The sequence below is a fragment of the Talaromyces stipitatus genome, genomic scaffold (genome assembly GCF_000003125.1).
Source record: "Talaromyces stipitatus ATCC 10500 scf_1105507295511 genomic scaffold, whole genome shotgun sequence".
In the NCBI taxonomy this organism is placed as follows: Eukaryota; Fungi; Ascomycota; class Eurotiomycetes; order Eurotiales; family Trichocomaceae; genus Talaromyces; species Talaromyces stipitatus.
This window is the reverse complement of record NW_002990119.1, coordinates 2,703,299-2,716,668: the sequence shown is the minus strand read 5'-3', so window position 1 is coordinate 2,716,668 and position 13,370 is coordinate 2,703,299. Positions and strand designations below refer to the sequence as shown.

Here is a 13,370-nt window from a genome sequence, read left to right as displayed (position 1 = left end):
TCAGTTGGGAGAACGCAATCAACGCTAAACCAAAATAAGCAAAGTAGCATGATAAAAAGCGCATCAAACATGTCACACTCACCCACCGCCTTGAACCTCCGCACGATCTTTCCATTGTCTCACTGAATAACCTATTTGCTTTCTCCTTCTGTCAAAACAGCAATATCTCTCAAATCATTGGCAAATTCATTAACATCATGCACTGGTCGATTAGAGGCTTAGGCTCAACAGGCTTTGTTTCATGCACGGATGGCTTGACGGTCCTTAAAGGCTATCAATTATGGGAGAATGGGAAACTCTGTGCATGTCGTGAAACACCGTGTGAAGATATCATTTCTCGAGAAGCAACCATATACGAAATTCTTGGTCAACATCCACAGATTCTACGTTTCTTTGGACGAGAAGAGGTGCATCCAAATGTGCACTCTCTCCGCTTAGAGCTTGCTCCCCTAGGCAACATTCGACAATACATTGAAGAACATCATGACAAACCACCCCCAGAACATATCCGTCTTCATATGGCTCTCGACACTTCTTTAGGGTTGGATTATCTACATTTAAAAGGGGTGCGACACTCAGATTTAAGCTGTCGGAATCTTTTCCTATTTACCGACTACCGCGTCAAAATCGGCGACTTTGGGGGATCTGTCCTCGAAGGTTCTGGTTTTGAAGAAATTGTCAGTGAGGAAGTTTCTTATGAATTACCTCGTCGAGGAAGAGACTTTCAGGAACGACCAGTTATGAAGAGAGAGCTCTTCGCTTTGGGATCTGCTATTTATGAAATAATGGCGTGGAAGAAGCCTTTCTCGGGACTTAGTGATGACGAAGTAGAGGCAAGGTATGATCGTGAGGAATTTCCCTGCCTTCATGAGATTCGAATCGCTACAGTTATTCAAAATTGTTGGGATGAAAAATACGAGAACACTGGTCAAGTTATTGAATCTCTAAAACTATCACTAGAAAGAACGACGACGAAGAAATCATCCTAGCATGCAAATGACAAAGTCCAGGGAGTAACCCTATTTTCTCAAAACATCATTCATGGGCGGTTCTAGTATGTGTGGTCCTCGCAGATTCCAAATTAAGATCGAAGTCCTACACGTCGTGGTTAGCCTACTAATGAGGACTGTGGTGGAAATCGGAGCCTACGGTCTTCAACGTGCAGGGCATAGAGGGCACGGCCCAGGGACAGACATAGATCCCCACTGCTGAGATGTGTCCTTTGTTAGATTCGGACAATACTGCCCCTTTTGTGGATGGTCACAAGTCTCGGTAATTGTTCTTGTAGTCGAAGTGTGTCTTGGGTTTCTAGTGCACGCACGGTATTTCTTTATGGCATCGATGTACTTGCACATGTTGTTGTAATGAGTGGAATGCTGAGAAGGATAGTTTGAGGACATCACAGTGTAGCAAGATTCTGTTGAAAAAGCCTCTACTTATAGTGAGTCTGGAACAGTCATTTAGCAAAAATTGCTCACTGGTTTGGGGTAGTCGTGTAACAATGCACTCATTATGCTGCACAGAGTACGCCGACTCAATTCGCTGATAGAATAAGTTGCAGCATTTGCGCAAATGGTACGTGTCGATTTACCCTGATGATCCAGGCAGCAACCTAGTTCTCCGTGCTCTGCGTGTCTTATCAAATCAAATTAATTCTGGACATGTCTGCATTAGTCAGGCATCCTTTTAGCTAGCTACATGAAAGAGGAGGGAGTCATGTCCCTTTTTTCCCAGCTAATATCGGCAGACTCGTAGGCGGGTAGAGCATCTAATTGATTCGTGGACTACAGGGTATTTGAATATTTGACATTTGCCATCCACAGAGCCAGTACTTAATTAGTTTCGAGGTATATCTAACAACATGTGCCAGTAAATTAAATTGCCTTTTTAAGCATATGAGGCACGTACAGGAAGAAGCCAATCATACCGCCACTCAATTGTTTAGATATCTCACCTTCGGGCCAAGATATACTTACTACTCCGTAGATCCTTAGTAACCCCTCGCCTTTAGCCCCGGGTTCCGAATCGTAAAAGTCCATTACTTGGCTGGTTTTTTGAATTAATCGCCAATTCGGATTGGATAGAAGACACCGCCAATACTTATTCAACAGCGCACAGACCTTCCCGGCTCAGCCTCGAACATATATAGTAGAATATAAAAGTCCTTCCATTTGCTGGGTTTTATATAAATTCTTAATGTGATCACTGCATTTTTAGAGAGGGAGAGCAAATCATCATAGCGCAATGGGGCTGACGCCAGAGCTCACGAAACGAATCGCACTTGTGGCTGGGTCGAGGTCTGCAAGATACTTGGTCTTGACTCTGAACCTGGCCCTCCTGTGAATTATGCGATCTCACCTAGGCGTCAATTGACAATGGTGGCATACAGATCGTCATGAGTGACGTTTAATCGAAATGCCTGCCATAAGATTCTTTAATGCTTATATTTTTCCTAGCTCGCAGTAACGCCTGTGTCAAGCGAGCATATCAATGAAGATTACTAGCTTAGTGTGTTCTGGCTAGCTACGAAGGCGTCGATATATCTAGTGGTTCAGAATAAGGATGGATCTTATCAGTAAAATTATCTAATGCATGTACTAAATTCAAGGAAGTCATGATAATCAATGGAAAGGAGAAGCAAAGTCTACTTTAAATAAACTGCTTGACCGCCTGGTCTGTCATAGCTTTTAGGGCTGGGTATGGACAATAAACTTGATTAACAACAACTGCTTGACCGCCGCTAGTAGGTTATGATAGGCCACACTCATCGAATCTACCCTCTACGGTAGTATAATGCTTGAATAGGAATAGTAGTTCATTGGATATAGGGTTTGGATGGACCGTATAGTGGAACACCGGCTATCAATTCCTCGATAGACGGTAGTCGAAGCTGTCCTTGGGCAGGATTTGGATGCCGAATTGAAGACTGCGGCGGTGGATGAAGTATAGTTGTACGAGGTGAGGGTGATAAGGAGACGCAATGATTGATCTTCAGCGAATGATGGCGTGGCTTGGACCTCAGTGTCATGTTTCTCTTAGCACGCAGCGCGATGGGACCTGCACGTCGAGCCATTTCTTGCTCGCCCAGCTCCCAGTGCATGGCTTCTGCGGCTCGCCATGGAACGTTCATTTCCTGGGCAATTTCGGCCCACATATTTGCTTTGAGTCTTCAATGATTAGAGTCTTTCGGCCATCTTTGAGTGGAACACGGTTTCAGCATACCTCTCGTACATCCTAGCAAGTTTATTCTTCTTATTCTCGTCCCATTCAGGCCGCTCGAGATAGTTCTGATAATGCAATCGACAACTAATGGGACTCCGTCCAGGCAATCGCTTACTGATTTCGTCCCACTTCATTTGCTTCCCTCGTAAATCAATGACCAGCGCATCTTCTTCCGGCGACCACTTAGATTTCTTAGCGGACTCTTCTAGCGATTGAGCCGAAAGCTTTGTGTTTCCTGCTGTCATCGTCGTCGTTGCTGATGACAGTCTCCGAGTTAACGCTAAAGGTGATGAGAGGAGGACTGACTGACTTTGCGGTTATGGATGTTGCCGTCGATGCAGAAGTGTGATTTTTATCATCGAAATCGAGTTTGGAATGGAGGTGGGTGTGATGACCTGTCTGAGCAGAATAAATTAGCATCTCAGCAGATTTCCTGAAAGCTTATATCTAAAAGTCATTAGCCTGATCACATTAAGAGCTGGGCTATCCATGAACCCTGCCATAGCTGCCTTCGGCTTTCGAACCCGTTCTCCTTCATTCTCTATACACACGAGGCTGAGAAGACAGAATAGAAGAACTGCTTCAACTGGGTGGACCTGTGAAACTCATTTACATATGTGGTTCAAACTGAGTGAGAAAATCACAGGTCGCTCACCGGCTTTTCTGGGTAGAAAACGTAAACCAGGAGTAGCCGGAGTAGTACACGGTCCTTCTGTATCCTGGCTCAGCCTTGAACATATAGAATACAAAAGCCCTTCAGTTGGCTGGGTTTTATGAGCTAATTATCAGCGATTTCTGTCGAGCCATCATTGATTAGGCGATCCGGTTAAGGTTATGCAGGGCAGTCGTGGGCTCTGGTTTAAACAGAATAATGAAGTCTTTTCTTTCAACAGTGGCAGAGTATTGGATATCGTTCGCTCAGAGATCAGCGCACTGGTCTTGTGTTCCTAATTTAGCCTCAAACTAAGAAAATAAAAGGCGATCATCGCACTGGGTTTTATGTATTCATAAGATGATCCTCGATCCTCAAATTGGACAGCTCGCAGTCCTGCACTTGCTGGGCGTTGGCAGCAAATAGGAAGAGATGCAAGATGCACAGCGGCACCGCTGTGTCTCCGCTTAGCCAAATATTCGGATCATAAAAACCATCAATTTGGCTGGCCTTTACATACCCATCCTATAGCGCCCCTAGCTAGATACGACGCAAAGGGCTACAACTTTATAGAAAAGTCATGATTTTGGGAGATTGATCAAAATGTAGTTTCAAGATGTTCCTCGCCATAGAGAAAATAGGTATAAAGAGGATCGTAGAGAAGACGCGATAGAAGGAAAAAAAGCCAGGATAGATCAGAATCACTACGGAGTAACGATGGCGAAAATCGACATTTCTCAAATTGGTGTATCAACAGCAGCATCGATATGTGTTGCCGTATCTTTTTTTCTTTGGCTTTTCATAATCAGTGGCTTCAGCTCAGCCCGACTTGCTTCACTCAGACAGAATCCAGTTATTTTTACCCAAGCTGTGCTGGGAATCCTAATTTTGACCGGTTTACTCACATCAGTAGCCTTGTCTGTTTATCAACCGGGCTTTCGAGGCGGTGAGCACCTCTGTAGAAATTTTCTTAATCGTCTAGCTAATCGCCCCATTATTTAACAGACCATTCGAGGCCAATTTTAACGATCGAAATGGGATTCTTACTGCTTCTACCATCGATAAACGAAGTACGTTTGCTGCGCATGCTCGATGTCCAAGTCACTGATATTTGCTAGTTTCTCTTTTTGTTCAAGCAACATATCTGGGCGATCAACAGTTTCATTATCTTTCCGGTATTCAAAACTTTACTCCTGCTACTGTTAGTTTTGTTCTCCCACTTGTTGAAATTCTGCATACTTAAAAAGGATAGATACTCCCTTGACCACGTACCAAGCAGAGGGCGTCATCTCCTATTCTTATCAACTCTTACACTTACATCCATCGAAATACTGTTCTTTGCTATTCAGTATTTTCGACTTTGGACGATTAGCGAGCGGTCAAATACTCTGAGCTCGACGCCTGGGCCACTTGCGTTCTTTCATCATCAACCCTCTAAGAGCGGACGTTTCTTCAAAGCAGCAACCTTGACTGCGATCAGTTTCTGGATTATATCAGGAGCTATTACTATCAGTGCTTGGTTCTTCCAGAATTTAGAGACGCAGCTAGCAACTGTGAGGTCTCTTCGCAATCTTCCGAGCGTTGGAACTAACCTGAATAATAGGTCCAAGTGAGCGTATTGAGCTTGATGAAGCCGGTGACGACGTATTTTCTTACAAGAGTCTTCCGAAATAGTTGATGGATTGTGCATCTCGACAATGCATGGTCTCCATTCTTCGCGTTCCTAGTGAGTGCTTAGACGTTAGTTATGTTACCTACAATTTTGCCTTACTAATCTGGTCTCTCGCCGTCTCTACCCGATCAGGCCGCGAATTTTCTTGTCACGTGTCGTTTGCCCCTCCTACCGGCTTCAAATTATTTTTATCGCGCGACGAGGAAGATTGTTGCGATTTCTACGAGCTTGCCTGCCTACGATTTACCCGCGCAATTCCTCGAGATATGACTTATGAACCGGTCTAACACACCCGATTACTTTACCGATCTATTCGCCTACGAGTCGTGGAACACAAGGATCCGAAATGACGGAGGAAATTGGATTTGTGGCAGAGGAGGGCGTCACATATGAAATAAAGGGCGCCAGACTCTTCAGAGAGGCAGAATATGTCAGGACACTCAAAGGAAAAGCACAATCAATAGAGATTTATGATCCAAAAGTCGATTATGCGACCCCTCCATATTTCAAAACTGAGGGCAACCCCGAAAACGAAATCACTGCAGATGTCCCTGCTGGACATCGTGTTGTTGTGATTGCAGCTCCTGTGATCGGAGCAACGGTGACTTTCACACTCGGATAATTTGTGCCCCCATATCATCTATCAAAGCTACTCCAGCTTCATATCCGACCATTAATGTAATGGAAACATCATGATTACGATCTTTTGGAACAAAAGCACTTAGACAATCGGTTCTGTCTACACCAATGCTCCCCGATCTTATCGCGTTGTTCGCGAAGAGTTGTCGCTCCCACTTCCATTGCTTACTGCTTCCCATGGCTGCTGGAAGGCGTTGGATGAGAAGCGGAAGGTTACCAGCTGGCATGGATGATCCTTTATAGTCGATTTCTGTTATTTTATCAGCATCCTTTGTGCATATATTGGCGTTGGTATTGCTTACCATCACTTCGCTTTATTAACTTTATTTTTTCTTGTGTATCATCTTCATGGGAGCTTTCTCCAGGTGTCATACTTTCTGCTGTATGCTTCCTCTTCGGCGGCACCACATTTTGCTGTTGTTGCTCTGCCGTCATCACTTGTAGGGGGGCCGCAGTATTTGGCTCCTCGCGCGTACTCATTGTATTAATTGTTTGTTGAACAAATTGTTGGAATAACTCGCAACTTTTCAAAGGTTCTTCCTGCGCGAGGCATTGTAGAATATCCACGAGCTGAGAAGATATTTGGCCGAGTTTCTCCATCTTCATTTCGTCAATAAGGAAATCAACGGCATTTTCCGTCATAACCGTAGGTTGATTCCATGTGGAAGGCTGAAAGGTGATTGACCATCTCAAGATCAAATGGGGGTTCTGCGTGCGAAGCTTCTCGCATCGAGCTCGAGTTTTTTCTCTCCTTGATCTCACCTTGTCAGAGTCCAATGCTGAAACATCTGGTCCTCGAAATATAAGGATAAGATTTTTCCTGAGCATGGTCGTAAGCAACGGATCCAATAGATCGACAGGTTCAGAGGATCGAAGACGGTCTAAAAGTTCCAATACTTTGTCGCTTGGAGCTGCTTTTTGCAACAAATGTTCCACATGTCCTTCAATGCTTGCTGTAACCTCCTTCAGCTTCATGCACAGAATTTGAATTTCTTTCAATTGGTCTTTGCGTGGACGAATATTAGAACTCAATTTCGGACCTAAAGATTCTGCGTGCTTGAGCAGATTTGAAAACTGTTGTATGATTGCACCTGCAGACATGTTGGCAATTTCATAAAACTCTCGCAATACTCTGACCTGAAAGAGACAAGAAACTGGGCTGGAGACCGTTTAAATCCCTCATGTTCACGCCCCACATTCCCTGCATGATGCAGCATAGCGTTATCTCAAAAAGCTGAAATATTAAAAGTCAATGAAAAACAGGACTCCTAAACTAGCTAGCCCAGAAAGAGCCTAGTTGGCTCCTCAAGCTGCTTGATCACAATGAAGACATGGCCAATCGGGACAAGGAGCTGAATCTGCTCATTGATATCCACTTATTTGCTTTTTCCCCGATTTCTATATCTGTGATCTCAAAAACATAATGCATTAGCTCTCAGACCGAGCCAAAATGATCCACAGCCTGAGACCTAAATCCTGATTCCTTTGCATAAAAAAGTATATGCACAAGGTTATGTGACGATGCTACTTCAGTGCTCACAGCTGCGTTCGGTACGCCACAATAAGCGAAGCTCTCGATCATCGCGATAAAATTGAAGTCGTATTCGCCGTGGGATTGTATACAATTTTGTGTATAAATAGAAGTGTATGTTCACTGGTGGTTGGTAGGTCAGAGGTCAAACATTATTTACCTAAAAGGCGTGTGTACATTTCCAATTTCCGTTACGAATTCTCACTTCAATTTAATACTATCTCTGGGCTTGACATTTTGACGATTTGAGATATCCCTTCAAAATGAACGCATTTAGCGGAGTTGAATACCTACCCATGCATCCAATGGCATCCCCAATATCTGTTGTGGACATCTTCTTCCCTGGGTTCAGTACCCTCAATGCCTCTGCGCAGCAGCTTCTTCTCAACAACGCGAATGGCTATGTTCGGCTGCTCTGTATGGGGGCTGTTTTTGCAATATTTGCTCGCTATGTATATGGCTATGCGAATGAATTGATCAACAAACATTTCAGTGCGTTTACTTCAGAGAAAAGGGGGAAGAATGTAAACTCATCGCTGACTAATAATAGGTCCGACCATCCACGTGTACTACTATGACGAGGCATATGAAATGATTAAGTACTGGGTACAACAACAACCATTTGCCAAAGAAGTAGCTTCTCTAATGGTTCGCGTCAAAACTCGAACCGTTGTTCAGGATCAATTGTTAAGAAAGAAGCCTCTGTCGTACTCCCCTTGGGATGGATCTTTTGGCTTTTGGTACAAGAACCACTGGCTTACGCTTCACTGCCATAAAAGAGAACATCATGAGGAGATTTCCATCTCGTGCATTGGCACATCTCCAAAGATCTTAATGGACCTGATGAAAGAGTGCCGTGAGCAATATCTCAGTCTCATTCAGCGGAAAGTGCCAGTCTTTCAACCAGAGGGTGGCGAGTGGAAGCGGACTGGCTTGAGACCCGCAAGAGACATTTCCACCGTCATAATGGACGAGGAAGTGAAGAAAAATGTCTTGGAAGATATGAGACAATTTCTCGATGAACAAACCCAAGAATGGTATACGTCCCGAGGGATTCCCTACAAACGAGGATATCTCTTAGATGGCCCTCCCGGGACGGGAAAGTCTAGCTTCTGTCTTTCTGTTGCCGGCGTATATGAGCTGGACATATATATTCTCAATTTGTCCAGCCTGGGTGATGCTGGACTGAGTAAACTTTTTACTCAGCTTCCTCCACGTTGTATCGTCCTCCTGGAGGACGTGGATGCCGTTGGCTTGGATCGTAAAAATACCAGCGTGGGGCAAAACCAGAAGGATGCGCCTCAACGTGGAGTATCACTATCCGGACTCTTGAATGTCATTGATGGCGTCGGGTCACAGGAGGGTCGCATACTCATCATGTCAACAAATCACATCGACCATCTAGATGAAGCCCTTATTCGCCCGGGCCGTGTGGACAAAACTATTTTGTTTAAACGTGCTGACAATAAAATCGTCACTCAACTTTTCTGTACCATCTTCAAACGGACGCCTACTGGATATGAGCAACCAAAAAAGGAAATCGACGATTTGGCGATTGAAAGACTGGCTGAAGAGTTTGCCGCTCATGTACCAGAGGAAGAGTTCAGTCCGGCCAAAGTTTTGTCATTCCTTCTAGAGCATAAAAATTCGCCTGCTGATGCTGTGAGCGGTGTTCACGAATGGGTAACAAAACAAAAAGAAGGAAAGCAAGTCACGTCCGCTTTGGAGAGGGAGAACTCATGGCTTAGAGATGACTAATTTTCTGGTTCGATGCGAAGGCCCTGCTGTGCAGTGGCTTGGAAACTGTGGCATAGCAAATTGTGGCCGGAATAACAAGCTACTTCTTTAGATACGGTAGTTAGAATCATGTCGGTCTGGGAAGCTAGTTCTTTGTCCAGTTACGACAACACTCTCTAATTGTTCTGAATCGTCCTTAGTCGTCCTTAGTCGTCCTTAATCATCCTATTCGTCCGTTGTTGTTTTCCGTAATCGCCCCTCATTGGCCGAGTTTACGTACTACATTAATGTTGTAGTGGGTCTTTCCCCTTCTGACCGAACCAAAACAACTTCCCGTGTCCTACTGTAAAAACATCATGTCAACATAGGTTAACTATGTCTCAGAAAGAGTTAGACGAACTACGCAAGCATCTAAAAGAAGAAGAATGACGACGAGAGGAGGCAGAACGACGACGAGAGCAAGCGGAACGACGATGAGAGGAAGAACAACGACGACGAAAGGAAGCAAAACGACGACAAGAGATAGCCGAACGGAACCTGAACTTAGAAATACTACAGACTCGAAATACGACGCTTCCCGAATTTCTCGACGCATGCCACGAACATCTCTTCCTCGGTCTGACTATTCAGAAGGACAAGAAGTCGTCAACAAAGGGTGATGCTGCAAATGCGGACCGCAAACTGCGACCGAGCAGAATTCAGGAATGGGTAGACTTTCCAGACGAGCAGACGGCAATATGGAAGGACCTAATGGATGAAGATTTTGTTACTGAACGTCACTTTACACCGCTGCTGGCTCCAAAAGAATATGTAAAGGAGGTTACAGAAAGGATGCTCAGCTCGGAGCTAGATTTAGGTTACTTCCAGCGCCATAGCGTGGAATCGCGCGTCGCCTCGGCCATTAAGCAGCTCCATGCCAACCCGCAACTACAGCGAAGATTTCATCTCAATGGAGACGTGACTTTTGAAAACCATGCCAATACACTGACGGATGAATCCAGAATAGTCACAAACATGAACTCTTTAAGTTTGGAGCAGGAAGGACTTCGTCGCTCGGAGCGCCTAGCAAGACGGTCAAGGGACACTTCCAGATCAACATCACGAATGAGAAGACAAGCGACCGCACAGCCACGTCTGCCTCGTCCTCGCGCGGACCAGTTCTGCGTTTACAATCGTGGACCGGACGAGAAGGTTCCGTCTTTTCTCATCGAATACAAGGCCCCGCGTAAGCTGTCTCTCGCCCACATCAAAGCCGGACTGCAGGACATGGAACTTGACCACATCGTACGATACCAGAAAGACGAATCGCCGGAGGACATTTGCCGTCGTGTTGTCGCCGCAGTGATTACACAGCTCTCCCACTACATGTACGAAGGCGGAAACGAGTACGGCTGCGTGGTCCCGGGCGAAGCATTCATATTCCTTCGAGTGCTTTATAGCAATTCATCGACCGTACTCTACTATCTATCAGTACCGCAAGAAGATGTTGGCAATACTACCGGCTGGGCCGGCGATGTAAATGGTGACAATCGGCTACATCTGACCGCAGTCGGCCAGCTCTTAGCTTTCACTCTGCGAGCTTTGCGAACTTCCCCGCGGGATATAGCTTGGAGAGACTGGGTAGCAAGCCAGTTGGAAACATGGGAAATGGTATATGATGACCTACTGGAGAAAATCGAGGAGAAGGACATTCCTGCTTCTGACTACAAACCACCGCTAAGCCGAACGAATTATTGCCGCCAGTCTCCAGTGAGGACCAGGTCAAAGTCTGTGATGGCCATTTCCTGTGATCCATCGCAAGAATCACGATTATCAGATCATGAATACGATACTGATGATAGCTTGGATCCATCTACTCCCAGTCGAGCGCCACGTGACTCTCGGTTTCCTCAGCGTCAAGCCACAGCCGCCACAACCCGAATTTCTACCAGGTCACAACATTCGTCTTCGAAAGGCAAGTCTCGAAAGTATTGTACTCAACAGTGCCTTCGGAGTTTGCGCTGGAGGGGACCACTGGATAGAAAATGTCCCAATGCGAGCGAGCATGGAGTCGACCGACATCGACTAAACACCAAGATGGCTATCAAACTATTGGATCGACAGCTCTCCAATGACCCGGACCCCAACTCAGAACTCGGATGCGAATCACTTCATGTACATGGCATACGCGGGGCTCTTTTCAAAATCACTCTCTGGTCCCATGGGTATACCTTTGTTGGGAAAGGTGGTCCGGTCGAATTCATCGAGTGTGCTAAGCGGGAGGAGATGATGTACTCCCACCTCAGTGCGATTCAAGGGCAGTTCGTTCCGGTAGTCCTCGGCGGACTCAATCTTCGTCGACCGCTTTCATATGACGGGATCGCCAAGATGGTCCACTTGACTTTAATGAGCTACGCGGGGAGAAATTTGGCCAAGCGGCATGAATCTGATCACGCTCATCTCATTCAGCAGGCCGAGACATCGTTACGTGCAATTCATGAACTTGGCATTCTCCATAACGATCCTATTCCGGGGAACATGATCTGGAACGAAGAGAATAAACGGGTCATGTTCATTGATTTCGAGCGAGCGCAGTATCAAAAACGGATGCACTAGGTTCTATTGCCGCCAATCAAAAACGAAAGCGGGTGACCAGCGTCTGGGATAAAAGCCCAAACAAGCGCTCCGATACCTTTCAACGGGAGTTATCACGCATGAGGTCTGAACTACAATCTTGAAACTTGAGACTTGTCTTTGCTTCGTTTATTGTACTGGACAATGCTTGTCGATTCATCTGTAAGCGTCTTCCAGTTTATCATATGATTCAGTTGTTCTCGAGAACATTCCACCAGCGAGTTGGTGATCCTCGCTTTTCAATTCAAGTGAATTGCCATTACCCACCGCTCATGGTTTTGTTACCCAGAGCATATCACGGTATATTGAGATTCTTCCATTTTCAATTACCTCCCTGCTCTTCCTAGGCGAGGATTCACAAAGAATAAGCTTTATCGTGAGCGAAATGTGCAAACATAATGTTTGGAGATTAGGGAAAACAGGAAAAGGAGTGCAAGGCAAAGGTGAAGCTAGTCAGAAAGCAGCACTAAACTACAGGACTAGACTATTTTTAGGATAGAGTCATTCCTTAGCGAAAAATGGAGTGCCGCTAAGACGGATTGGTAACAGGTCCGACATCTCGCATTGAAATAATTTGTTTCGACGGCTTCCGAAAGTGCCCCGTCCTCGGCGAAAGGTCGGAAGGGTATGTCATAGGAGTCAGAGGAATTGAGCTTTTAGTCCAGCTGAGGAAGGTAGAGAAATCCACAGTTTTTACAAATATACAATCTTTACAAATACAGAGTCTTTACAAATGTATAGTCTTTACAAATGCACAGTCTCTACAAATGCACAGTCTCTATAAATGCACAGTCTTCACAAATGCAGGGTCTCTACAAATGCGGAGTCTTTACAAATGTACAGCCTTTACAAATGCATAGTCTCTACAAATGCATAATCTTCACAATCGCACAGTCTTTACAAATGCACTGTTATCACAATTGTATAGTCCTCACAGTTGTACAGTCCACACAAGCTTTCAGTCCTTATAAATGCATAGTCTTTATAAATGCATGATTCTTTAGACAAGTAACTGTAACCGACGGAAGGAATAAAGATGTTGCTCAGAGAGAATGCTATTAGTGGCCTTCATTTTATGGCTTGAAAAATGGTTAGGGTTGGTCTTTAGGCCCACTCAGATGCATGAATCGCATACTGTGGGGCTACCCGAGAGTATTCTAGAAGCACCATAGAGTCATAGCTAATTCGCTCATGGTCTGATCAAGTCGAGATAAAAAAAATAATATTCTTTCATTCCCCGAAACTCTAGGGGATGTTTATGACCGGGTCTGGTCATACACGTGACCTATGAGTCATATCTAGGC

At 45.1% G+C, this 13,370-nt stretch overlaps 4 protein-coding genes across 5 annotated transcripts; 2 read left to right on the top strand and 2 right to left on the bottom strand.

Annotated features, from left to right (window-relative positions):
- Window positions 1-197: 197 nt before the first annotated feature.
- Window positions 198-1,017, top strand: TSTA_106980 (serine-threonine protein kinase, putative; the record flags this gene model as incomplete). Its single annotated transcript, XM_002486683.1, has 2 exons — window positions 198-932; window positions 961-1,017. 2 exons carry the CDS (start codon window positions 198-200, stop codon window positions 1,015-1,017), a joined length of 792 nt encoding a protein of 263 aa, XP_002486728.1.
- Window positions 1,018-2,772: 1,755 nt separating this feature from the next.
- On the bottom strand, window positions 2,773-3,603 carry TSTA_106970 (uncharacterized protein). The gene is made up of 2 exons (XM_002486682.1): window positions 3,223-3,603; window positions 2,773-3,167 (listed from the first exon to the last, which is right to left on the bottom strand). Exons 1-2 carry the CDS (start codon window positions 3,465-3,467, stop codon window positions 2,816-2,818), a joined length of 597 nt encoding a protein of 198 aa, XP_002486727.1. The 5' UTR covers window positions 3,468-3,603; the 3' UTR covers window positions 2,773-2,815.
- Window positions 3,604-5,717: 2,114 nt separating this feature from the next.
- TSTA_106960 (uncharacterized protein) lies at window positions 5,718-7,324 on the bottom strand. 2 transcript variants are annotated; one of them, XM_002486680.1, is made up of 2 exons: window positions 6,488-7,324; window positions 5,718-6,435 (listed from the first exon to the last, which is right to left on the bottom strand). In XM_002486680.1, the coding sequence occupies exons 1-2, from the start codon at window positions 7,284-7,286 to the stop codon at window positions 6,155-6,157; spliced, it is 1,080 nt and encodes a 359-aa protein (XP_002486725.1). In that variant the 5' UTR covers window positions 7,287-7,324; the 3' UTR covers window positions 5,718-6,154. The 2 variants fall into 2 exon arrangements, with proteins under 2 accessions (XP_002486725.1, XP_002486726.1); XM_002486681.1 differs by having other exon boundaries at window positions 5,718-6,420.
- Window positions 7,325-7,979: 655 nt separating this feature from the next.
- On the top strand, window positions 7,980-12,186 carry TSTA_106950 (metalloprotease m41 ftsh, putative; the record flags this gene model as incomplete). The annotated part of the gene is made up of 3 exons (XM_002486679.1): window positions 7,980-8,208; window positions 8,267-9,399; window positions 9,934-12,186. 3 exons carry the CDS (start codon window positions 7,980-7,982, stop codon window positions 12,046-12,048), a joined length of 3,477 nt encoding a protein of 1,158 aa, XP_002486724.1. The 3' UTR covers window positions 12,049-12,186.
- Between the last annotated feature and the right edge of the window lie 1,184 nt (window positions 12,187-13,370).

Coding starts and splice junctions, on each gene's coding strand:
- TSTA_106970 (XM_002486682.1), bottom strand. CDS start 3,467: ATGACAGCAGGAAACACAAAGCTTTCGGCTCAATCGCTAGAAGAGTCC. Junction 3,168..3,222: donor CTTGCTAGGATGTACGAGAG/GTATGCTGAAAC, acceptor TAATCATTGAAG/ACTCAAAGCAAATATGTGGG.
- TSTA_106960 (XM_002486680.1), bottom strand. CDS start 7,286: ATGTCTGCAGGTGCAATCATACAACAGTTTTCAAATCTGCTCAAGCAC. Junction 6,436..6,487: donor GTTAATAAAGCGAAGTGATG/GTAAGCAATACC, acceptor ATAAAATAACAG/AAATCGACTATAAAGGATCA.